The sequence below is a fragment of the Pongo abelii genome, chromosome 11, assembly GCF_028885655.2.
Source record: "Pongo abelii isolate AG06213 chromosome 11, NHGRI_mPonAbe1-v2.0_pri, whole genome shotgun sequence".
NCBI classification, from domain to species: domain Eukaryota; kingdom Metazoa; phylum Chordata; class Mammalia; order Primates; family Hominidae; genus Pongo; species Pongo abelii.
This window is the reverse complement of record NC_071996.2, coordinates 135,254,411-135,273,988: the sequence shown is the minus strand read 5'-3', so window position 1 is coordinate 135,273,988 and position 19,578 is coordinate 135,254,411. Positions and strand designations below refer to the sequence as shown.

Here is a 19,578-nt window from a genome sequence, read left to right as displayed (position 1 = left end):
CCAGGAGGGGACCACGCAGCAGCCAGGGCCCTGAGGCAGGCAGGGCTGGCCTGTATCTACGACACAGGCATCCAACCCGCAGAGGTGGCTTGGTAGAGGCAGGCTAGGCAGCAGGGCCCTGGAGGGACTGAGATCTGGGAGGAGTTATGAAGGGCCAGAGGCTGAGGATCCTGACCCCAGGGCTTGTGATAGCCGTAGAGGAGAAGCAGTCCTGGATCCTGGGACTGTGTAGCCGACAGCCAAGAGAGAGCCAGCAAGTAGAGCTGGGAGCCCCTGACTCCCTGCCCCCCATTCTAGTGACTGAGTCATTCTAGTGAACGCCCCCCATTCAAACTCTCCTAGTTTGCACTCAGGGCAGCAGTCCCAGTGAGGATGTGTTGGGTCCAGTGAGGGTGTGTGGAAACCAGTGAGGGTGCGTGCAGTCCAGTGAGGGAGTGTGGAGTCCAGTGAGGGTGCGTGCAGTCCAGTGAGGGAGCGTGGAGTCCAGTGAGAGAGTGTGGAGTCCAGTGAGTGAGGGAGTGTGGAGTCCAGTGAGTGAGGGAGTGTGGAGTCCAGTGAGGGAGGGTGGAGTCCAGTGAGGGAGGGTGGAGTCCAGTGAGGGAGCGTGGAGTCCAGTGAGGGAGTGTGGAGTCCAGTGAGGGAGTGTGGAGTCCAGTGAGTGAGGGAGTGTGGAGTCCAGTGAGGGAGCGTGCAGTCCAGTAAGGGAGGGTGGAGTCCAGTGAGGGAGGGTGGAGTCCAGTGAGTGAGGGAGCGTGGAGTCCAGTGAGTGAGGGAGCGTGGAGTCCAGTGAGGGAGTGTGGAGTCCAGTGAGGATGCGTGCAGTCCAGTAAGGGAGGGTGGAGTCCAGTGAGGGAGTGTGGAGTCCAGTGAGGGAGCGTGGAGTCCAGTGAGTGAGGGAGCGTGGAGTCCAGTGAGTGAGGGAGCGTGGAGTCCAGTGAGGGAGGGTGGAGTCCAGTGAGGGAGGGTGGAGTCCAGTGAGGGAGCGTGGAGTCCAGTGAGGGAGTGTGGAGTCCAGTGAGGGAGTGTGGAGTCCAGTGAGGGAGGGAGCGTGGAGTCCAGTGAGGGAGCGTGCAGTCCAGTAAGGGAGGGTGGAGTCCAATGAGGGAGCGTGCAGTCCAGTAAGGGAGGGTGGAGTCCAGTGAGGGAGCGTGGAGTCCAGTGAGTGAGGGAGCGTGGAGTCCAGTGAGGGAGCGTGGAGTCCAGTGAGGGTGCGTGCAGTCCAGTGAGGGAGTGTGGAGTCCAGTGAGGGAGTGTGGAGTCCAGTGAGTGAGGGAGCGTGGAGTCCAGTGAGTGAGGGAGCGTGGAGTCCAGTGAGGGAGCGTGGAGTCCAGTGAGGGAGTGTGGAGTCCAGTGAGTGAGGGAGCGTGGAGTCCAGTGAGTGAGGGAGCGTGGAGTCCAGTGAGTGAGGGAGCGTGGAGTCCAGTGAGGGAGCGTGGAGTCCAGTGAGGGTGCGTGCAGTCCAGTGAGGGAGTGTGGAGTCCAGTGAGGGAGTGTGGAGTCCAGTGAGTGAGGGAGCGTGGAGTCCAGTGAGTGAGGGAGCGTGGAGTCCAGTGAGGGAGGGTGGAGTCCAGTGAGTGAGGGAGCGTGGAGTCCAGTGAGTGAGGGAGCGTGGAGTCCAGTGAGTGAGGGAGCGTGGAGTCCAGTGAGTGAGGGAGCGTGGAGTCCAGTGAGGGAGTGTGGAGTCCAGTGAGGGTGCGTGCAGTCCAGTAAGGGAGGGTGGAGTCCAGTGAGGGAGCGTGGAGTCCAGTGAGGGAGCGTGGAGTCCAGTGAGGGAGCGTGGAGTCCAGTGAGGGAGCGTGGAGTCCAGTGAGTGAGCGTGGAGTCCAGTGAGTGAGGGAGCGTGGAGTCCAGTGAGGGAGGGAGCGTGCAGTCCAGTGAGGGAGCGTGGAGTCCAGTGAGGGAGCGTGGAGTCCAGTGAGGGAGCGTGGAGTCCAGTGAGGGAGCGTGCAGTCCAGTGAGGGTGCGTGGAGTCCAGTGAGGGAGCGTGGAGTCCAGTGAGTGAGGGAGTGTGCAGTCCAGTGAGGGAGCGTGCAGTCCAGTGAGGGAGCGTGGAGTCCAGTGAGGGAGTGTGGAGTCCAGTGAGGGAGTGTGGAGTCCAGTGAGTGAGGGAGGGTGGAGTCCAGTGAGGGAGCGTGGAGTCCAGTGAGGGAGCGTGGAGTCCAGTGAGGGAGCGTGCAGTCCAGTGAGGGTGCGTGGAGTCCAGTGAGGGTGCGTGCAGTCCAGTGAGGGAGCGTGCAGTCCAGTGAGGGTGCGTGGAGTCCAGTGAGGGAGCGTGGAGTCCAGTGAGTGAGGGAGCGTGCAGTCCAGTGAGGGAGCGTGCAGTCCAGTGAGGGAGCGTGGAGTCCAGTGAGGGAGTGTGGAGTCCAGTGAGGGAGTGTGGAGTCCAGTGAGTGAGGGAGGGTGGAGTCCAGTGAGGGAGCGTGGAGTCCAGTGAGGGAGGGTGGAGTCCAGTGAGGGGTCCAGTGAGGCTGTGTACAGTCCTGCACAAGGGCCCGCATTTCTGTGTGATGTACTAGGCCCTGGAGATAACTCAGGAAGAGGCCCACCCCGAGAGGGCACTGTACACACCAAGCATGTGAACAGAGCATGGCAGGACCACCTGTGGCCACAGGGAAGCCCAAGACCATGGAAGAGTGGACCCCTGCTTCCAGCTTTGGTTCCACATAAAGGACACAGTCCTTGGGAGGGGGCATCAGTTGCCCAGAAGGAAGGTCTGGGAAATGACCACTGACTGTCACATCTGACTGGGGTTCCAGCAACAGAGAGGGAGAAAGGTCTTGTTGGGGGGATCAGGGTGGTGGAGGGTGACTGACGTTGCCTACCTTGGGACCAGGGCTCACTGAAGGGTCTTTCCTGGACTGAACAGAATCCAGGGGCACGCTTTACGGTTCCTCTGTGTCCACCAGGGGGCACCCATTCCTTGCTAATCTTTTAACCTGGGCTCCAGTGGGAGGCCATTCGGGGACTTTGGGAGTGGTATCAAGGTGACTCCGGGCCCTGAGGCATATCCTCAGGCAGTGGTTAATTGTGTGCTAGGCTCAGGACTAGGGGTAAGTGTGTTCTGCTAGAAGCAGCAAATGCTGTTCCAGGCCAAACCTTTGGTGGGATGAGGCAGCTCAGACAGCTGAGGCAGTAAGCTCTGCTGATGTGGGTGTCTCAGGGGGACCCTAGCAAGGCAGCCCTGGGCCCTGGCTCATGCCTCATCCTATTGTTCCCATTTTGCAGAGGAGGGGATTGAGGCCCACAAGGTTCAGTTACTTGCCTCATGCTAACATGGCTGCCGTGTCTGTGTGCGGACCAGGGCACAGCTTCTCCCCTTTCAGGGGGCCTTGCAGTAGTGGTTCTGAGCAGGACTGCAGCCTGAGGGAGCTGGGTTAGACCTGCTCTCAGCTCCAAGCGTTACCTGCCCCGTGTGGCCTTCCTTCACGGCCTTCTCCTGCACTCCTGCCTTAGAGACACCCTCCTGGGCGCCGAGCTTGGGAACACTGCAGTACTGAGTCGCCTTGGGCGGCAGAACGGAGAGGAGCCAGCATTTTAGCTCCAGACCCTCCCTTTCTTCCCTGGATGAGCCAGGATGCAGATACCCAGGCTGTGCAAGGGGTGTGGGGTAGATACAGGTCAGAGGGTCCCTCCTACTCAAGGCCTCAACCTGCCCCTGATCCTGGTGGCAGCTGCCTGGGGACATGCTGGACAAGCGGCCTGAGCAGCCCCGTGAGGGTGACTAAGCCCCAGCCAGAGAAGGGAAAGGTTCCCCCAGAACTCTGGCGCCTGGTGTGAAACACAAAGGTCGGGGAGGGGCGTAGAATGGAGTGGACATGGTGTCGAGGGGCAGGTAGAGGGAACTGGTCTCTCTTGTTCTCTTAAATGCACACATTTCCCTCCTTCCCAGCATCTCCCCTTAACCCAGGCCAGGCCTCTGCAGACACTTCAGTCTGCTCCTAGGAGTTTTCCTGCAGAAATCCCCGGATGGCTTCCTCAGGTCCCACCTGGGCAACAGGCCCACTGGCAGTGCCTATACCGGCGCCTGCCCCTGCAGCTCTCATTGGAGGATCCCAGAAGGTTCTTGGTGAGCTCTAATCCTCACCTCCACCTGAGGGCACAAGCTGGTGGCGCTTCCTCCAGTTGGCTAACCTGACCCACTGCTCACAGCCCGTGTATGAAAATCCAAACGGCACAGTAACTTCTCCAACTGTGTCCAAGGGGCAGGGTGAGCCTGCCCAACTAACCTAAGGGACCTGGAGACCAAATGTTGGATGGACGGCCAGGCTGCACCAGTGCCAAACCAAAACCCCGGCATCCTAAGAGGCCAGGGGGCACCACGTGCCACCAGCAGGGGGAGCCACATCATGGAGCTAAACCGGTGAGGCCTGCAGAGGCAGCCACCACTTGGACGCTCATCTCGGCTTGCTAAGTTCCCTCTCGGCCTACACCACCACCACCACCCTGAGCTCCACATAATGGCGTCCCGTGTGGCCTGTTTCCAGTGTCTAGGGCTGCATACCCCCGTCCCCAGGGCAGCAGCATCCCCATGTGGCACCCAGTGATGAAGTCCTCCTCCCCCGTTAAGGCTTCTTGGGGCAACCACTGACTGCCCCAGTGAGCAGCTCCCCCAACCAACTGCAGCTCAGTCCCTGCCCACCCACCAGACTCTGCTGCCCATCACAGGTCACATCCAACTGCCTCCCAAAATGTCTTCAACCCACTGTCCCCAGGATCCTCCCCCTCCTATCCTTGTGCCCTGGAAGGTCTGAAGAAACTGAAACAGAAAAACCAGGCTTGAGACAGCTTTGTTAGAACAACTCAGCAAAATAAAATTCCTGTTTATTGTTGGACAACATTGTTTCACACATACATCAAACAGGCCAAAAAAAATAAACAGCAACTTCATAGACAAAAAAGGAAAAAAAAGAAACCTTTTATCTTTGGCCTTTTTAACCATCTCATACAAACCAACTACTTATAGTACAGCTAAGTACATACACAAAAAAGTTACTGGAATGCTCGGAATAAGATTGTTTTTCTGTTGTCATTTTTGCTTTTTTTACAAGGTTTTTTTTCTCCTTTGAGATTATAATGAACATGGTCACACCACAAGTAAAGTCAGAAGTAGGACAGAGAACGCTCCGAAGGCTGGTTTGGTCATCCGAGATCATTAAAAATGGCTGACCCTAACAATATGTACAAAAATATAAAATGTAAATAAAAAATACAAACAAATTTCCTTTTTAAAGTACTTTTAAGAAAAAAAGCAGGGCCTTGGAAGTTTTGGTTCTTTTTTCCTCCCCTGTTGCAAATTCTCATGGTTTGGGTTGGGTGGTGGAGAGCGCGTGTCATCTGCGGGTGGCACTGCCCACGGTGGGCGGGCGGGCCTCTCTACTCGAAGGTGACCACGTTTAGATTCTGAGACGGGAAGTGGAGGGTGAATAGGTCACGGCGGCCTTTTTTTTTTAGTTTAACTTTTCCTTTTTTGCTGTCTAGTCATCCTCGTCGGTCTTCTGCTTCTTGGTATCGACATCGTCATCCTAGGCAGAGAAAGACTGTCAAAGGCACCTCCAACCCCAGGGGCTCTATCCAGCTCACTGCCTCAGCTCCTGCTGGGACCCCCAGCTCCACAGCCCAAGGCCTCTGGGAAGTTGAGCCCAGCCCCGTTCCTTCCCGTTCTTAAGATTCAGGACCACACAGTGGCCACCTACAAAGTCAAAAACAGTCCCTCCGCGGCTTGAGCACCTCAGCTAGAGGCAGGTGGGGAGACCCAGATGCCAAACCCCCCTTCTTCTCAAGTCAGAACCCACCTCATCATCTTCAGCTGCCCGTTTGCCCGTAGCTGACTCAGCTTCCTCATCTTCATCTCCATCCTCTTCCTCGCCTGGAGAGAATCAAAGGCCAGGTAAACCGCACTTGCCTCCTACTGTGGCTCCTGGGGAAATCCCGAGGAACATGTAGTGGGCTGCAAGGTCCCTGCCGTGCCTCTGCTGCCTGCAACTGGGCCCAATCAGAGCACCCATGCCCACTACACAGGTGGGAATCTCCAGAGGAGAGAGGCCCAAGCAGCTGCACACCAAGAGGCCACCCCAACAGATCAGTGGCTTTCAGAGCTGCAAAAAAGAGACTTTCAGGTGTGCGAGTGAGTGTGAGTGGGAATGGGCACAGCTCCATGTCAGGGAGACCCTCCCTGACTCTACAGCTGGGTGCCCAGGGCCATGTGGTCCACTGGCCCCAAGTACCATGGTCCCACTCCCAGGAGCCCCAATTCCTTCCTTCCCCTTCTGCCAGACAAGGCCAGGAAAAAGTACCTGAAAAGGGGAAGACAGACAAGGCTACTCACCATCACCTTCTTCTTCCTCCTCCTCTTCCTCCCCACCTTCTTCCTCTTCTTCATCTACCTCATTGTCAGCCTCCTGCTCCCCATTTTCCTCATTCTCCTCGACAGAAAACAGGCCATGTCACTACCAGCTGGCCCAAGGCTGGACAAAGCGTTGCTCCTGACGCCCGGCCTCCCACCAGAGGCTGCCAGCTCCATCTACAGCCCAGCCAAGCCCACCCCAAAGGCCCTTCTCCAGTCAACACCCTCCAGGCTCCAACGTGAAACCTGCACATTAACTGCCCCAGGGCAAGGGCTTTTACCCACCCTGGGCCAAGCCCAAACTCAGACTACCGATGTCTCCTCTGAACCTATTCTTGTTCAGGCGCTGCTCGAAAAGTTTTTATAAATATTTAACTAGCAATAATCGCGCCTCGGGTAAAGCTCATTGGCTAACGATACTGCCACTGTGCAAAGCTATATATGTTTAAAGTAGAACAGGAAAAACTGTGGGGCGGTAGCTGCCAGGGCTCAGGAGCAAGGCGGACACTCACAGCATTCCCGTTAGCAGGGACGTCTCTTCCATTTTCCGCCTCTTCCACAACTTCCTTCTTCTCCTTTAAGTCCTTCAAAAGGGAAGAAGGAACCCAGTAACCAGTAAGTCTTCTGAGCAACCCAGGGTAAGCAAAGGCGCTGAGAACTACTGGTCTGTACGACTGTTCTGTCCGTCCCAAATTAAGAGTCGCACACGACATGTTGAGAAGGGCCTGATGCTCCTGCGATCCCTCTCCCACTGGTCCGGTGGAAGGAAGGCCGGGGGGGGCATCTGTGATCGGGTTTCCCATCCCTTAAGGCCCGCTACAGCGGCCCCGGTGGCGGTTCCCACTGCCCCCCGGCGCTTCCTAGGAAAAAGAAGCCATGTGGCGCCACAGCCCCAGCCTGTCCGGCCGGGTGGACGAGCCCCGGACACTCACGCCCATCAGCCTGCTTCCAAGTGCAAAGAGCCCGCCCCTCGAGCCGTCTAGAAAGGCGGCAGGTTATGTTCCAGATATAAAAATAAGCCAACGAGGGAGGGGCCTGCGCTCGGGGAGAGCCCCACGGGCGCGCCAGCCTGGAAGGCCCGCGAGGCCGCACCGCCCCGGCCACGACAGGTTTCTAAAGAAGCCAAAGCACACCGACCCCCCAATCTGACCACTGTTCCTAAAGGCCGCAAACCGCTGCTTGGCGGTGCCCCAGGCCGGGGCCTGCCGCCTGAGCCACCAAGTCCCGGCCTCCCCGCGGCGGCCAGGGATCCCGACAGCACCTCGGGGGTGGGACTCCGCCCGAGATCCAAAAGGCAGCGCGGCCCCGGACGCCCGGTAACTTTTTCCACACCACACGGCCGCCAATACCAACAGGGGTCCGGCGTCCGAGCCTGCGGGAGCCCCTCGGCCGCTGTCCGGCGAGCGGCTCCGGGCCACCTGTCGGCCCTCTCCGTCCAGACCGCCCCGCTCCGCTCCGCGGACCCCGGCTCCGCCCGCTCTCGCCCCCTGGCGGCCGAAGCCCCGGGGAGCAGTGGGGGCAGGGAGGTCGCGGCGCGCAGGCGCGCATCCCCCGCCCGGCGGGCTTTGCGCGCGGGCCTCGGCACGCACCGCGCGCAAGGAGCACGTGGCCCGGGGCCGCCGAGTGCGTCCCTTGCCTTGGAGACTCCCGGCGGGCAGGCAGTCCTCGCAGTGGCACGCGCGCAGGTCGCGCGTCGGTCGGCCGACCTCTCGACTCGACGACCCACTGCCGCCACCCTGGCAGGCCCAAATGTCTGCATTTGGCGGGCCAAGTCCCGCGAGAGATCGCCCCAAAGTCCACCGGGCTGCTTTAGGTCCGAGACTGTCGGGGATGAGCCTCTCGGGCTACTCATCGCCCTCGCGGGAAGTCACCTTTTGGTGCTTCGGAGAAAATCGAACAGCCAGACCCCGCATTGGGGACGGTGTTCTCCCCCCACAAACTGATTCCCGGACTGAGTCCAGAAAGGGTCACTGAGAGCCCCTGTGGAGATCCGGACCCCGAGCTCCGCTCTACCAAGAAGTCGCCCCTGGGAGAGCCAGAGGTGACGCCAGGGGCACAAGGGTTAAGGAAACGCCAAGGTGACTTGCGCCAATCCCCGCAGGAGCACGACGGGCGCGGACGAGGGCCGATATATTAAGAAAAAACCAGTCAGAGACGCCGCGCTCCCACCGAGGGCGGAGACGCTACCCAGGGCGGGCAATGGGACCGAGGCGGCGCCGACAACAGGAGCGGAGCCGCGCCAGCCGCGCAGGACCTCATAGCCGAGGGCAGTGAACCCGCCACGGGGCCCGGGCGCCCCCCCAGTTCGACCCTACCATCGGCCTGTCGCGGCCGCCGTGTTGGCCCGCATCGCCCCGAGCTGCGGCGCACACGGTGCTCCCGGGCAGCCGCGGGGGGCGCCCATCGTCGCCCCAGCGCCGCGCTTCACTTTCTCTTTCCTCCCTGCGGCGCGTGGGCTCTCGCCTCCTCAGCCAAGCCCGGCACCGCGGGTGTATGACTGAAGCTGGGCGGCCGCTCCCGGCGCACTCACCTCGAAGGGCGCCCACCCCCGCCTCCCAGAGCGCCCAAAGCGGATAAGCCCGTCACACCTCCGCCGGGACGGCCGACGTCGCGGCCAGCCAGCCCGTCGCCCCATCCGCCTTATCGGGGCTTAGTCCAGATAAACCACCTCAGGTCCGCTGCAGAGCGCGAAACCGGCGGCCTGGCGCCGAACAAAGAGCAGCGCGGCCGGCAGGCGCTCGCCGCGACTTCCCGCGGCCGGCCCGCGCCCCAACATGCGCCCCCCAGCACTTCCGATTCCCAACGCGCTTGAGTTTCAAAGTTATTTCCGTGCGTCCGGCGGGCCGACGACCCCTAGCCAGGCCCTTCTCCTCCCGCCGCCACTCATACCGGTCACAGACGAGTTTCGAGGGCCGTGAGCCGGCCTCCGCGCCTAGCCCTCGGCCCCCGACCCACTCACCGACGGGCATCACGTCTGTCCGCGGCGGTTCCCACCCCCTCCCCCGCACCACACAAAGAGTGGGCTGCCTGAGGGCACCGCGCTGGGGGCGGGCCGTTTCCCCGCGAGAGGGAGCAACAGCGGGCTTGAAGCAGTCCAGCTGCTGCGCGCCAAACACCGCCCAAGCGGCGGCGCGCGGACCCCGAGGGGGCGGGCGGCGTCCAGCCTCACCTTGGTGGTGATTTCGGAGCTGGTGTCTACGGCTGCGTCTGACATGGTGGGGCACGCCGGTGATCCGATGCAGGGGATTAAAAAGAAAGCGAGAGTTCAGGGACTCTGGCGATAAAGCTGCCGGAGACCGCGGCGGCGGAGGAGGCGCGCGGCGGAGGCGGCTGCGGCGAGCAAGGAGGCGGACGAGGAACAATGCAAAGATGGCTTTTCAGAGCAGCCAGTGGGGGACTCACGCGGCGCCAGAAGCTTTAATATAGATTAGTGGGCGGCGCTCGACTTCCCATGCCCGGCCGCTATTGGCTGAGCGCAGGGAGCGGGCGCTCGCTCATTGGCTCGATTCCGAACAATGGACAAGCGTGCTTAAAGCGGCAGTGCCCCGGCGCGTCCCGCGCTGCGCAGTCGCCGATCGCTCTGTCATTCAAGGCCCGAGTTTGCCGGGTCTCAGCGGCGCCGAGGGCGCGGGGGAGGGGTGCGCGAGCGCGTTCCGTACGCGCGCTCCCGCAGCTGTTTTGCTGGGGCTGCTGACGCAGAAAGCCAAAGCGCGGCAAAGCTGCCCGCCCAGCCCCCTTCCCTCCCCCTCCCGCCCTCCCCGCGGCTGCTCGGAAGAAGGGGGAGGGAAGAGGGGGCGGCGGGCGCACGACGGCTGCCAGCGCGGGGGAGGGGAAGGCGGGGTGCTGGGCCGCGCTCGCCCCGGGCGGTGCCCAGCGCAGTGCCCGCGGAGGTGCCCGCCCCCCGCGCCTGGGCGCCTTCGACCGAGGATTGTCCCAGTGCAAGTGGACGGCAGCCCCACGACGAGCAACGAGGTCACGAGGCGGAGACCCGGGCACCTGGGCCGCCCCGTCCCTCTGCCATGCCGTCGCGCCCTCCCAGGGCAGGGCACCCCTAGTCCTGTGGGCAGGCGACCCCGATTGCCCACCATCAGGTCCGGCGTCCGTCGGCCAAGCCAGTCGACAGGCGGGCACCGTGCCAAGCACACACAGATTCATGTATCAAGCGGACTCGATGCGCGATGCCGGCTCCAGCCCTCGAGTGGGACAGCCTGCGGGCCCCGCACGGCATAGCGGTCCCCTCATTCTAGGGCTCTAGTTAGGGTCTGTCCCGAGCGGTCACTGCCGTCGCGACAGCCTCAGGGCAGCCTCCTCCAGGGGCCTGCCGGGCCATCGAGTCTACCCTTCTCCCACCCCACTGCTGGACTGCGATGGGCACATGAACATTACAGAGTTTCTCGGGGAAAATAATCGTCTCTGGAGCCAGTTGGGCTAATCTTTGGGGACTACCTGAAATTTGGGGGGCCATTTAGAGAACCATGCTGCGGAGCCCCGAGAAGGGAGCATCAAGACGCCACACTCAAGATGGCGCCGGGTTCGGCAAGCGTGGCGTGACGTAGCGATCTAGCTCACGTGGGCGATCCGAGAACAGCAGGCTACGCTCGCCTTATCGCCACCGCACTTAGCTGTCGAACTAAGAAATCGGTTGTGTGGAAAAAAGGACCAGAATAGGTGGAAAGATAGTCCAGAAATTTACCTGTGCCACACACAAGATGGCGAGAGGTAGGGTTCGTGCCTGTGCTGCCAAAAGGGGGCGCCCGACACGGAAGGCGGGACTCCGGAGACACGCGCGCACATTGGCCGAGAGTGGCGGGCGAACACAAAGTTGACGCTTTGCGTCCTTCCATTGGTAGTTTCTTCCGTCTGTCTCTCGGGTGCAGCCGAGCTGGGAATGGGGAAAACCCGGAGTGTGGGATCGTGGAGGGCGGACGATGCCAAGTCCAGCAGAGCTTGCGCTCGGGGCTAGAAGAGAGACTGAGTCTCCCTTCTCAGTTTCATTAGGTAATGGGCGACATGGCTCCGTCTCCACAGCGGGGCTTTGCTGAGCTTAGCACGCAGTCTCCCGGCGGGAAGGAGACGCGCAGTGCCGGGCGCCACTCCGTCTCCAGTACGCGTTAGGCCCGCGTTCTCAGGTGCCCGTCTGGCCGCTGGATTGTTGGCCTTTCCGGAGCGAGTTTTACTTTAGGAAGAAGCCCGGGTTCCCGGTACTTTGGCCTGAAGAAACGTGGGGCAGATGCTGGGCAGGGCGGGGATACCTAGCCAACACCCGCTGCCCAGCGGTCACCCTCCTATGCAGCGGCGAAGGGACGCCCGCTGGGTCTCCGCCCTGCCCCCGGGCGCCCCAGTGGCTGGAGGTGGCATTCTCCACTGGACGGGCGCGCCTCAATCCGGGGGACTCCCACAGTGCTGTTCCCGAGGACCACGCGTCTCAACTCTTTGTCCGGTCCCCTCCCTCCCACTGCCAGTCTGTCTTCACCGCCGCGCAGACCTGGGGCCGCCCTTCACAGAGAGGAAGGGCTCCTTGGCCTCAGCCACCGTGACCCCCTCCTTTGTGTCACATTCTTAGAGAGTTGGTGGGATTATGCGTCATCGTAAACAGGGAGACAGAGCGCCTTCCACCTGCGGCGCATCCATTAAGTTCCAGTTACCCTCGAGAGGATTGTTTTTTCCACAAAACCCAGATGCAATGAGAGCCTGGCTTGTACCACCTCTAAGCATCGAGGCTTCCCCCTCGTCTGGATGGTGGCCTTCGGGCAGTGGCTCCGGAAAGGCCATCAAGGCTTTCCCCTCGTCTGGATGGTGGCCTTCGGGCAGTGGACTGTGTCCACAGCTGAAAACCAGACTTGACAGTTCCGGATTCAGGCTGTTGTGGGAGCGGGAAGGTCAACACCCAGAAGGAACTGATGAATGTGAATTTCCCTCTAAGAACTGCTTTGCCTGGCCAGGCGCGGTGGCTCACGCTTGTAATTCCAGCACTTTGGTAGGCTGAGGTGGGTGGATGCCGAGGTGAGTGGATCACGAGGTCAGGAGTTCGAGACCAGCCTGACCAACATGGTGAAACCCCCGTCTCTACTAAAAATACAAAAATTAGCCGGGCCTGGTGGCGTGCGCCTGTAATCCCAGCTACTCGGGAGGCTGAGACAGGAGAATCCCTTGAATCCGGAAGGCAGAGGTTGCAGGAGCTGAGATCACACCATTGCACTCCAGCCTGGGCAACAGAGTGCGACTCCATCTCAAAAAAAAAAAAGAACTGTTTTTCTGACGTTATTCCCATGCAGGTGGCTTTGCTAGAAGTGGGTGAGGAAGGCTCCTGCCCATCTGGTTCCAGAACCACCACTTAAATTTCCCAAACACTCACTGAGTGCCCACTGTGTACATGGCAGTGAGCCTTTGACTCATGCTTCATTTTCATGTACAGGGTGGGTAGGACAGTTATGGAGTTGAACCATATGAAACTGCTGTCTGTGTAGGTGAAAACCAACTGAAAATCAACACATTTACAGGTTCAACCTCTGATATAACCCTCCTTTTAACAAATCAAAAAAGCAAACCTAGGGATTATAGCAAGGGACTTGGAGTTACCCACTGGATCAATGATGGAGCCGAGGCTAAGTCCTATAACAGAGGAATCTGCATTTTTAGATGAGCCCTGGGGCAGAAGTTGCCCCCATGGACCTCCCTCTCATCCCAGGAGTGTGGTATCTGACAGCTCATAGTGGGGGAGTTACTTAGGCTATGAAGAACCGTGTTCCTTCAGCAACAGGTAGCTCCCTACCTCTTTTGCTGTTTCTTTTTTTTTTGAGACAGAGTCTCACTCTGTTCAGTCCAGGCTGGAGTGCAGTGGCGTGATCTCAGCTCATCACAACCTCTGCCTCCCGGGTTCAAGGGATTCTTCTGCCTCAGCCTGGCGAGTAGTTGGGACTACAGGTGCGCACCACCATGCCTGGCCAATTTTTGTATTTTTCGTATTTTTGTATTTTTAGTACAGATGGGGTTTAGTATTTTTGTATTTTTAGTACAGATGGGGTTTCACCATATTGGCCAGGCTGGTCTCAAACTCCAGAACTCATGATCCGCCCACCTCAGCCTCCCAAAGTGCTGGGATGACAGGCGTGAGCCACCGTGCCAGGCTTTTTTTTTTTTTTTTGAGACGAAGTTTCACTCTGTTGCCCAGGCTGGGGTGCATTGGCATGATCTTGGCTCACTGCAACCTCCGCCTCATGGGTTCAAGTGATTCTCCTGCTTCCCTCAGCCTCCTGAGAAGCCAGGATTATAGGTACCTGCTACCACGCCCAGCTAATTTTTGTATTTTTAGTAGAGACGGGGTTTCACCATGTTGGCCAGGCTGGTCTCAAACTCCTGACCTCAAGTGATCTGCCCGCCTCAGCCTCCCAAAGTGCTGGGATTACAGGCATGAGCCACCACACCGGCCCTCTTTTGCTGTTTCTGAACAGACTGTTCTTCCTGTCCTCTGTCACTTCCACTCATTGATACATCTCCTTTGTTATTACAGAGGAGGTCAGGCACTTCAGTGGCCTTGCCTTTCAAACCCCCCAAGACAAGCTGGTGTGCCCTGGTAAGCCTGCTTTCCTGACCCCAGCCTGAGTTACAGTGGGCTTGGGCTAGAGCTGCTGTGAGCAAGGGACCCAATATGTCCTCCAGGCATGTTTTGTTTTGTTTTGAGATGGGGTCTTGCTATGTTGCCCAGGCTGGACTCCAACTCCTGAGCTCAAGCTATCCTTGCACCTCAGCCTCCTGAGTAGCTGGGACAACATATGCTTGCTACTGTGCCTGGCTTGTTTTGGGGGAATTTTCACAGGGACACCTCTGGGTGGTCTGCACACTGTCCACATGGCCCGCAGGCCTCTCCATGCCCAGCCTGAGTAACACATTGATTTCATCTGCCTGGCCCTGTGGGCACTTCAGTTTACAACTAAGCCTGCCCCTAAAGCCATTGACAACATATTTCTAATTGGTTATCTCACAAATCTGCTTGATCCCCAAAAGATCAGACAGAATGTATTTTTAAGCTGCCTGGGTTCAGATGGCAGCCCTGACATACACTAGCTTTGTGAATTGGGCAAGTTACTTTCTCTTCTCTAAGAAACAGAGAGGACGGCCAGGTGTGGTATCTCACACCTCTATCCCCAGCACTTTGGGAGGCCTAAGCAGGAGGATTGCTTGAGCTCAGGAGTTGGAGAGCAGTCTCGGCAACACGACGAAACGTCGACTCTAAAAATTTTTTAAAAATTAGCTGGGCATGGTGGCATGTACCTGTAGTCCCAACTACTCAGGAGGCTGAGGTGAGTGGATTGTTTGAGTCCAGGAGGTTGAGGCTGCAGTGAGCCATGATGGTGTCACTGTACTCCAGCCTGGGCAACACAGCAAGACTCTGTCTTAAAAAATAAAAAATAGGCCGGGCGCTGTGGCTCACGCCTGTAATCCCAGCACTTTGGGAGGCTGAGGTGGGTGGATCACGAGATCAGGAGTTCGAGACCAGCCTGGCCAACATAGTAAAACCCCATCTCTACTAAAAATACAAAAAATTAGCTGGGCATGGTGGTGCACACCTATAATCCCAGCTATTCTGGAAGCTGAGGCAGGAGAATCACTTGAACCCAGGAGGCGGAGGTTGCAGAGCCAAAATTGCGGCATTGCACTCCAGCCTGGGCAACAGAGCAAGACTCCGTCTCGAGAAAAAAAATAAAAATAAAAAATAATAATAAATTAAAAAATAAGCTGGGTGTGGTGGCTCACACCTGTAATCCCAGCACTTTGGGAGGCCAAGGCGGGCAATCACCTGAGGTCAGGAGTTCGAGACCACCCTGGCCAATGTGAAACCCCGTCTGTACTAAAAATACAAAATTAGCTGGGCGTGGTGGTGGGCGCCTGTAATCCCAGCTACTCGGGAGGCTGAGGCAGGAGAATCACTTGAACTTGGGAGGCGGAGGTTGCAGTGAGCCAAGATGGCACCACTGCACTCCAGCCTGGGTGACAAGAGTGAAACTCCTTCTCAAAAAATAAAAAATAAAAATAAATAAAAATTAAAAATAAAAAAGAGAGGCCGGGCATGGTGGCTCACGCCTATAATCTCAGCACTTTGGGAGGCTGAGGCAGACTGATCACGAGGTCAGGAGTTCAAGAACAGCATGGCCATGAAACCCCATCTCTACTAAAAATACAAAAATTAGCCGGGCATGGTGGCGCGTGCCTGTAGTCCCAGCTACTCAGGAGGCTGAGGCAGGAGAATCACTTGAACCCGGGAGGTGGAGGTTGCAGTGAGATGATATAGTGCCATTGCACTCCAGCTTGGGCAACAGAGTGAGACTTCATATTTAAAAAATAATAAAAATAAAAACAAATAAAAAAGAGAAGACAATAATAGTTCCTACTTTGCAGGCTTTTTGTGAGAATTGAATAAGTTAATATTCAGAAAGTGCTTAAAATAGCGTCCGACACATCTGGGAAACCATTGCACCCCATTTTCCAGCTGCTCTCTGTACCTAAGTGGGTTGGCTTTACAGAGCTTGTAGGAGTCTGGACAAAGGAACAGTGTCTTCAGCAAGTTCTTTCCGTATTCAGTGGGAAATGAGGGCACTGGCCTCTAGTTTCTGGAAGCCCGTGATTTGGTGCCCGACATGCTTGGCAGCCCCTCTGGCCTCAAAGGCATGACAGAGTCTGGGAGGCAGGCGGAGTGGAGCAGGTCTCAAAAAATCCCGCCTTCCAGCCCTTCAGAAACCCGGGAGTTTCAGGCTGTGGTTTCCTTATCCAGGCATAAGGGCCTGGGGAGCTGCCAGGAGCCTTTCAACCCTCCCGCCTTGCGAGCCTGGCTGGGATTGTGTAAGAGCCCCCAACACCTGCTCCCTCAGCACGCCCAGGCCTGCCCATTCTCCTGGGGAGCTGTGCCAGAGACCTGGCTCGTGGTACCCACACAGGTCTGGCCGCCCTGGGAGGTTCCTACGGGGAGAGGGTGGGAAATGTCTCTTAATGTTCCAGGCCTGTGCCCAAACCGATGCCAAGGCCTGTGGAGCCCGGGCACGAGCCTAGGTAAGGAGGCTGGGAGAGGTGAGTGTGCAGTGTGCACAGACGCCACTGCCCCCGGACAGCAAAAGGCCATCGTGCCAGTCCTTGACTCCCTGTACACGTGCTCCTTCAGATCCCTCCAGGAATCCTCTGCCTGCCTGTGTCGCTTCCTGGCTCTCTTCCCTGGATCCCTCCGTGTGTGTGCACCTATTTGCATAGCTCGAGTTCCGTGGGTGTTTTGCTTAAGTTCCGGTTGCAGTTCGTGAGTGGGTGGGCCCAGCAGCACGGCAGCAGGGAAAGGTGCTAGTAGAGGGAGCACGTGAGCAGGCACACACCTGGGCACCCTGCCTGTGAATGCCCACAAGAGCATTGCACCCGAGGAAAGGTTGGACACCACTATGTGACTTCCTGCCGCGCGGCCCCACATGGGAGCCCGAAGACCAGGAGGCCCAAGTAGGCCCTGAGGAGGGTCTGTGTGCCCGTGCCAAGCAGGAGGCCAAGCCCTGATAATCGTGAGGGTGAGGAGGGCAGGCTCTGCGACATCCTGACACTTACTCTTTCCCCTTCTCTGTTAATTTTTTTTTTTTTTTTAAGAAGGAGTTTCACTCTTGTTGCCCAGACTGGAGTGCAATGGGGCAAACCAAACTCAGCTCACTGCAACCTCCGCCTCCTGGGTTCAAGCAATTCTCCTGCCTCAGCCTCCTGAGTAGCTGAGATTACAGGCATGCGTCACCATGCCTGGCTAATTTTGTATTTGTAGTAGAGACAGGGTTTCCCCATGTCAGTCAGGCTGGTCTTGAACTCCTGACCTCAGGTGATCCACCTGCCTTGGCCTCCCAAAGTGCTGGGATTACAGGCGTGTGAGCCACCGTGTCCAGCTCTCTTTTTTTTTTTTTTTTTTTTTGAGACAGAGTCCCACTATGTCACCAAGGCTGGAGTGCAGCAGCACGATCTCGGCTCACTGCATCTTCTCTGTTCATCTCAAACGGGTCTTTTCTACCTTCCCTTCTCTGGCAGAGAATCTCCCCACCTTGTTTGGGGAAAAAGGTGTAAGGAGCAGAGGGCAGAGGCAAGGGGAGGACACACCACTAACTCGGACTGGCTCACCCTCCTCCTGCCACAGGGGGCTACGGACGACAGGTGACCCCCAGTCCCTGTTTGACTGAGGGATTCCCAGGATGCAGGACTCTCAGTGCCACAACCAGAAAAACTCCTGGGCAAACTGGGACATGTTGCTCATACTAGTTCACTAGTTCACTCCTTATCACATACTGGGAACATTTCTTTTCTTTTCTTTTTTTTTTTTTGAGACAGGGTCTCGCTCTGCTGCCCAGGCTGGAGTGTAGTGGCGCAATCTCTGCTCACTGCAGCCTCGACCTCCTGGGCTCACATGATCTTCCCACGTCAGCCTCCCAAGTAGCTGGAACTACAGGTGCGCACCACCACACCCAGCTAATTTTTTAATTTTTCGTAGAAACCGGGTTTCCCTATGTTATGCAGGCTGGTCTCGCACTCCTGGCCTTAAGTGATCTTCCTGCCTCAGCCTCCCAAAGTGCTGGATTACAGGCGTGAGACACTGTGCCCGGCCAAAGAATGACATTTCTCAAGAAATCTGTAATCACCACCAAGACCATGAGACCCTGTGGCCCTCCATCCAAAACCAGCCTCCCACTGAGATCCATCTCTCTTTGCCACAAGAACCCAGGGTGACAGAGCTACAAGGACACTGGGAGCATTTGGATTGCACATTGCAGAGCCGGGGGATTGAAGGGCTTAGGTAGATCACAGAGAGAGCTGGTGCCCGGGATCAGGACCCCTCGGGAGGGCTCTCAGCTGCTTCCGAGGTAAGGGTCGCTAATCAGATCCAGAGCATGGAGATCTGTTCCTTTCTAGCTCCCAGCAGAGCAAGCGTCTCTAGAAGGGGAAGAGATTTCTCAGGCTCCTTTCAGAAACATTCTCTCCTCCAAGACGTTTTCTGAGAATCTCACAGGAGGAATCTCACTTGAACAATTCTATAGGAAAACCTCAAAATAGGATGCAGCATCACCGAGAAGTGAAGCCTCATCAGGGAGGGGAAGGCAAGGTGGGTGCCTTTCCAGGAAAGCTGGAGTCCCATGCACATGTGAAGTCCGAGGGGAAAGCTGCCAGTCAGCACCTGGACTGAGAGCTTCCCAAGCTGTCCTCAGCCTCAGCGAGTTCTCCCAAGCCTGGCAAGTTGTGGCCCAACCTTGAATTGTGGTCATTTACGGCCCCTTCCAGCATCTTTCTCCTGGTTATGCCGTCCTCTTGCTGTTAGATGCTGTAACAGTGTTATCTCACTGGGCACGGTGGCTCATGCCTGTAATCCCAGCACTTTGGGAGCCTGAGGAGGGTGGATCACCTGAGGTCAGGAGTTTGAGACCAGCCTGGCCAACATGGTGAAACCTCGTCTCTACTAAAAATACAAAAATTATCCAGGCGTGGTGGCAGGTGCCTGTAATCCCAGCTACTTGGGAGGCTGAGGCAGGAGAATCGCCCGAACCTGGGAGGTGGAGGTTGCAGTGAGTTGAGATCGCGCCACTACACTCCAGCCTGGGCGACACAGTGAGACTCTGTCTCAAAAAAAAAAGCACTGGGCAAACACCTCTCCTCCATTTTGCTGCTGGCACGGTCTCAGCATTCCCACTTACTAAACAGAGAGAAGAATATGGCCCAGCTCCCAGAGAGAGACCAGTGTGGCTGTTTGTCCCCACTTTGACCTGACTGTTCACAGGGCCGTGGTGCTGAGGCACAAAGGCCCTGGTTAAGACATATTTTTGAGACCCTGAAGTATGAATCACCTTGGTATGAATCAGTCTCCTCTTGGGCCTTATGTGATACATTGGAAGTTTCCTTAATTAAGATTTTCAGGGGCTTGGCCCAGCACGGTGGCTCACACCTGTAATCCCTGCACTGTGGGAGGCTGAGGTGGGCAGATCACCTGAGGTCAGAAGTTAGAAACCAGCCTGGCCAACATGGTGAAACCCTGTCTCTACTAAAAATACAAAAATTAGCTGGGCATGGTGGCGAGCGCCTGTAGTCCCAGCTACTTGGGAGGCTGAGGCAGGAGAAATGCTCGAACCCGGGAGTTGGAGGTTGCAGTGAGTTGAGATCTCACCACTGCATTCCAGCCTGGGGGACAAGAGCGAGACTTCATCTCAATAAATAAATAAATAAATAAATAAAAATAAAGATTT

The 19,578-nt window shown here is 57.5% G+C and overlaps 1 protein-coding gene across 4 annotated transcripts; it reads right to left on the bottom strand.

Annotated features, from left to right (window-relative positions):
• Positions 1-4,786: 4,786 nt before the first annotated feature.
• PTMA (prothymosin alpha) lies at positions 4,787-9,863 on the bottom strand. Of its 4 annotated transcripts, none has more exon segments than NM_001132923.1 (5): positions 4,787-5,522; positions 5,793-5,866; positions 6,326-6,419; positions 6,856-6,927; positions 9,513-9,734. In NM_001132923.1, coding segments are annotated over 5 exon segments (333 nt in total). In that variant the 5' UTR covers positions 9,558-9,734; the 3' UTR covers positions 4,787-5,474.
• Positions 9,864-19,578: the final 9,715 nt, after the last annotated feature.